This window comes from Chaetura pelagica, unplaced genomic scaffold, assembly GCF_000747805.2.
Source record: "Chaetura pelagica isolate M959 unplaced genomic scaffold, ChaPel_1.0 scaffold275, whole genome shotgun sequence".
Classification (NCBI taxonomy): domain Eukaryota; kingdom Metazoa; phylum Chordata; class Aves; order Apodiformes; family Apodidae; genus Chaetura; species Chaetura pelagica.
In genome coordinates this window covers 8,304,408-8,310,407 of record NW_009953486.1, presented here as the reverse complement: position 1 = coordinate 8,310,407, position 6,000 = coordinate 8,304,408, and the positions used below count along the sequence as shown (strand labels likewise).

Here is a 6,000-nt window from a genome sequence, read left to right as displayed (position 1 = left end):
CTCTTTCCTCTGGCATAAGCCAAGTGTGCAGAAGGGCCATCACCATCTCTTACTGCCTGATGGTCCATAGCTCTGAGGCATCTGCCTACCTCCCCCATGCTGAGGCTTCTTGTGAAGCTGCTGCCCATGGACTTCAGTGACGCCTCTGTCTGCAGCTACCAGTTTGGAGAATGACTTGCTCCAGTGCCTTTAGGACTGAGTGAAGTTGTTTTTCATGGGCTGTGTTTTGTTTAGGGTTAGGTCAGGAGTTCTGGAATGCTCTTTCGGCTCTGCCATTAGACTGAGTCACTTAGGGAGGAATTGGTACAAATCTTGTACAAATCTAGTACCTTGCTGCATTTCCATGCAGTTGGTAGCATGGACGCTGGTTGTGGGAACAACTGGTGGCCCCTATGCACCTGTATTTTCACTTCTGTCACCTTTGCTATAGTGCCAGTGTTGAAGGCAGGAAGGAGGAGGCAGGAGTTGTGCTCATCTTGCAGGGACATCTGAAAGAGGAGCCCTTTGAAGATCACTAGTAACAAAGATCCTCCAGCTGCAAAGCAGCACTGATTTTATGCCAGTCCTGTTTTCTTAGCAAATCTATAGCACACAGCAGTTAGGGACCATGGATCTCACAAGTGTTGGATTCAGAGAACTGTTTCTACCCCACTGGTCATTTACTGCTGACTTCTGGTCTTCATGGCACACAGTCAGGAATCCTTTACCAACCTCTGGACTTGAGGCTACAATAGTAATGAAAATGCATATGCTCACATATCCCAAGGGAGGCAGACAAGAAGGTCCCAGATCCCATTTGGAGAAAGGAGGACGAGGGCTGCAGACATTGCTTTTTGCACTTCAGTTACAAGTAAAGTACTTCATCTGTTTTGTGCCTGTTCATAACAATACTTAACCTCTTTGTAAGTGCTTTGTAAAAGTGATTGGGGAGGTTCATGTAAAAAAATATGTGGTTTATTGTTCTTTGCTTCTCAAAGCTGGTAAAGTCATACAGTGGTATTCAAACAGAAAATCAAACAAACCTCTTTGGTTCCCACAGAATTGTGTAGACCATTATTGCAGAAGCTCAGTGTCAAGTTCTGTTGTCTTTAATTTCATGATGCTTTAGGTGTGCTATTAATTGCTCCCAGCCTGTTGCTGCCATACCATCTGCTCCCGTTGTAGTCTAGCTCAGATTGGTCCCTGCCTGAGAGCAGGGGTGTGTCAGGCACCTTTGCAGGTACTCAGTGCTGATCAGAAAGGGGACCCCATGCAGGCTGCAGCCAGGTGCCTTGGATCCACTCACTACCATATTCCCTCTCCCATCTGCTCTTGCCTGGACCCTGCTCTGTGCAAGAGCAGTTAGACTCTTCCCTAATAGCCCTAATTTCCCCCAGTAGCCTCTTAGGGGCTGAAGTGAGGATGACCTCTATGTGGCTGCAGAAAGCAAAGGACATAGCACCTTTGAGTCCTCTCCCCTTCATAATTTGTTCTGGAGCTGCAAAATACATTGGTATTGTCTTAGAAAATTAAAATAAGTTTCTGTGGCATTGTGTGTATTTTTTTAAAAAATAAATTAATACAATTAATTTACAAATGTAGCTTTAGATTTTTTTTGGCCAGTTGGTTCTTCACGTTTCCAGCTGCAGGTTTTGGTTGCACAGGAAACAAGGGTAGAACATTATGGGGGTAAAGGTGTCTGGGAAACCTGCCTTGTATAAAAGCCATCATGCAGGTATCTACTGTCACACAGTTTCCTTACTGTACTCACCCTGTTGTCTTTACACAAACTTGCAAACACAGTTACGCAAATCTTTTCTCTTAATGTCATGTTTTGTACCAATCCAAAGCATCCAACACTTCCAAGGGAAGGAAGCAGCTCAATTTCAGGCAAGTGTCTTCAGAACTGACTTCTGAAAAGACATATAGCTGGAGTTAGACACATATGTTGAAAATGGTGCTATTTAGATGAATAAACCTATTCATGGCAGGGGAGCTGAAAGCAGATGATCTTTAAGGTCCCTTCCAACACAAACCATTCTGTGATTCTATGGTGTGCATGGGAGCTGAAATACTGAGTTAGTAATTCTCTTTTTTTAACTGTTTGTGTAATGCACAGTTTTAAGCTGTGTTCACACAGAAAAACCATTACACTTTTATTTGGATACTCAACTCATATATATTGTTCATTTGAAATTTTGGGTTAAATCAGATGAAGTTATTTGTGTGAAAGGGACTGTCCTTGTATCACTGCCACCTAATGGTCGGGACGTTGTAAGTTAGGTGTCTGATTTAGGTGTCCCCTGGAAAACAGATCCTGTCACTAGGACTAATCTTATTGTCTTGTAAGACTAGATAATGCTGTTAACTGCCCTAAACTTCACTTTCAGCCCTTAGCAGTCTGTTCTGGAGCCTTACTGTACGCTGGTGTGTACATTCTCACTCTGATGGCATATGAAAGATAAGGAAATTTAGTTTTTGTATGGCAAAATCCAGGAAGAAAGGGAAAGCATTAATCAGATGGGTGTAATCTCCAAGGAAGAAAGTACTTCATTTTAATTCAGCATTTCTCTTTGATGAAAATTTTAGTGAATATTATTATGTAGAATTTATATGAAGCCTGGGTTCAGGTAGTCAGCTTTAATATTTATACTCTTAGGGAAAAAAATTTGAATCATTAGTAAGCATGCATAATTAATGAATAAATTATATTTCCCCTTTGTTTTCCTTCAGGTATAAGGAAATGCTAGATCTAGTGATACCACCCAGCCTGACTGTAAATAGAGAGTGCCCTGACAGACTGAAGCTTAACCTTTCCAACATTTATGCCACGGCTCCAGATGACATAGAAGGTAGGTTGCATCTTTTTGCTTATTGTTTACTGGCTTTTACACAATGTGTGTGTGTATATGTATATAGGTGTAGCCAAGAGGAGCTGACCACATGTAAGGCCACTGCTTTGGACAGTTTGTTCTACAGTAGAATGAACAACTGAGATTTTTGGGTATTTTTTTTGGAGATGCTTCACTTGTCGCTGAATCCTTTAGTTCAGCACTGGTTTGAATGCAATGGAATGCAAATATTTTATATGTGTGTATATATATATATGTGTGTGTGTGTAGTAGATGCATATGTATGTACACATGCATGTATATGTTTGTTCCACTTCAATAAACGGAGGTATAAAACAAACCTCGTGTAGAGCTGGTAGTTTCGTTTAGAGCCCACAACAGCCCCAGGGATGGCAGGAATGTGGGCCCTGTTCTTCAGTGGCTGTGCTGCTGCTGTTGTGGGGACTGTGGGGCTCGCAGGCCCAGCAGCTTTTTGTGCAGCCAGAAAACATTTTGCCAGCACAGCCTTGTGCCCCAGTTTGGGTCACTCTGAGATCGTTGCTGTCATCTACAAATGGTTATCCCTGCTCACCTCTGGTCTGAAGTTTCACATTTGGCAGGTACCAAGGACAAATTCTTTCAGTGGTTGAGACTGATGGAAATTTATCTGCTCTTCTCCTCCTCCTTTCCCCTCCATCATACTGTTCAAGTGAAGGAAACAGAAGAATGTTAAATCTGCTAAAAAAATTATTGGCAAGTGATGCAGCTGAACTAGTTCTTGCTAGTACAATCCCAGCTATTGTTTGCTGCGGTCAGGATCTGTCAGCCTTCCTGTTGGAGAGGAGTTAGCAAAAGGCACTGGCTATTATGTTTTAGTAGTGTGTTTAACCCTTCATTTATAGGCTCTTAGAAGCCAAAGAGATGTTTTGCTTGCATGTTTGCTAGGGCATTAGAAATTGTGTGATTAAATCACGTACATCATGACTGCCTATTTACAAGAGCATTTGAAGGGATAACAGTCTAAAGGAAACATCCTTTTAAATGTACGTGTTTGCAGAAAAGATTAGAACTAGAAATGATTTTTTTAAATACATCATTTTGTAAATTCTTGGTGCAGGAACTATATGTTATTATGCAATAAATAAGAATCAATGTAGCACTTGTACTGTTGGAAACCAGTTTGCTAGTGACAGCTCATGTTGATATGTTTCTTGCAGAAATATGATGGTTATTTTTCTACAGAATGATCCCCTGTGCTACTAAGATTATGGTCTTTCCCTTGAAAATACTTATTGTTAATGTGAAGAACAGGAAAATACTTGTATGTTTGTCAAGTCTCAGAATGCCAGAGCTTTTAATACAATAAATAAACACAAATGTATGCTCTGTATTACACATACAGTTTTAATTTTAGCAGGTCTAGTCACAGTGCCTGTGAAGATGTCTACGTACATGTCTGGCCTGCTATTTTTATGGGTGCTTATAATGAGATGTGCAATTATATTAACATAATTTTTAAATGCACATTTTGCCTGTAGCCCTACACTTCTGTGTAGAAACACATGTAGGTTTAACTTGACTTTTTTTGGCAATGACAGTAGCACATTGCATATTCACAACCAATAAATCCCCAGTTGGCATCCTTAGTAAACGTATTTAGTCTGTACTTACCTCTTTCAAAAATACAAAATTTGAGGATGTAATATTTTTAAAATAGAAATTAAGCTTATGCTCAAACTGTCTAGTTTGCTGTTTTTCAAATATAAAAGACATCATGAATTAAATGAATTAAAACTAAAACAATACATTTTTTCAATGCAATTCTGTTTGATAATGAGAAACAGTGTGACAGAAATTACAAAGGTTTTGTTTTTACAATCTAAAAAGCTAATCTTCTGAACTGTTTTGTTTCAGGTAAGCCAAATAAAATTTTTCATAGTGAGTTTGAAGGTAAGTCAGGTAAGCCCAGCTTTGAATTTAAAACCAAGCCTTTTTTTCCTATATATATGTAAATGAATATGTACATTTATATGACACTATCCTTTGTCAGTTTTAAATTATTTTTTTTTAAACTAGACCTCTTGAGTTGTTGCTTGGGAAATAAGTTACTGTTATCCACATTTTGTACCTATAGGAGCTAAGGCAGGGTTGCAGGTGGGTTTTACTTTCCTAAGGTATTCCAGGGTTGTAAGAGCATGAAGAAGGACTCCTTATGGTCTTGTTCTATCAGTGATCAGGGTGATCCTTTTAGTGATTAGGGCTTTATAGATTGCACAGTCCCTCCCCTGACATACACCTCCTGCCTCAGCTGTCCCTTTGTAAACAGGTCAGTGCTCAGAGCACGTAGTGTCTGTAGGGGACCCTGGAAGAGGACACAGAATTATAGCTGTGATATTTGCCCTTCTGCTGTGTTTTGGAGGTGTACTCAGCCAGAGGGAGAGCTCTGGCAGATCTGAGACACAACTTAGGTGAGGCGGGATCAAAAAGGGGCATGAGGGTGGAATTTCTTGTGCAGGAGGATGCAATGAAAGGGATATGGCACAGCAAAGCACTTTGGAAGAGGAAGAGCGAGGAGTAGGTGATGAAAGTGTATGTGAACACAGTGGCTGTATTTGGGGCAGTTTGTTCTATTTCTTCTTCATAGTCAGAGGGGAGAGGAAGGGGCTGGAACAGATGTCCAGCATGGTGCCAGAAAGACATGAATGTCCAGCTCTTGAGGTCTGCTGCATAGATAGATTTACCCAAGCTGGGTTTTTCTCTTAAAAATAGTAATAAGCAGCAGCAATGATGCAGTCATGGCCAGCTCACTCGGAAACCTGTTCCCCTCAGTCATCAGTGCCTTTGTTACCAGAACCACCTTCCCTAAAGCATAGATGCTGCAGTAACACTGCTCTGATGCTGCATGTGGAACAGTTGGGAGACTCTTGAATGTAAGTATGGGGCAAGAAGGAGGTTGCAGTTGGCTTGCAGGGACTTGACTGTGTGCCAGGCTGCTGCGGAGAGAGCAGAGAGGCTCAGGAACATCACCAAAAAAAGGCTCTTTGCTTTCCGGTTCAGAAAAAAGTTCAGTAAGCACCTAAGCACAGACACCTTTACTTTCATGTTTTTAATCTATTCTGATCTTATGTGTAGTTCTTATTTTTATTTAATTTTTAATTTAGATTTTGTTAGTATTTTAATTAATTAAACC

General features: G+C 40.5%; 1 protein-coding gene across 1 annotated transcript in view; it reads left to right on the top strand.

Annotated features, from left to right (window-relative positions):
* The first annotated feature begins 2,715 nt into the window (after positions 1-2,715).
* Positions 2,716-6,000, top strand: part of EYA2 (EYA transcriptional coactivator and phosphatase 2) — a 53,540-nt gene continuing 50,255 nt past the window's right edge. Inside the window, exon 1 of the mRNA XM_009998678.1 lies at positions 2,716-2,831. Coding sequence (XP_009996980.1) covers positions 2,723-2,831 — 109 coding nt within the window. The 5' untranslated portion in view covers positions 2,716-2,722. The remainder of the gene's footprint in view (positions 2,832-6,000) is intronic.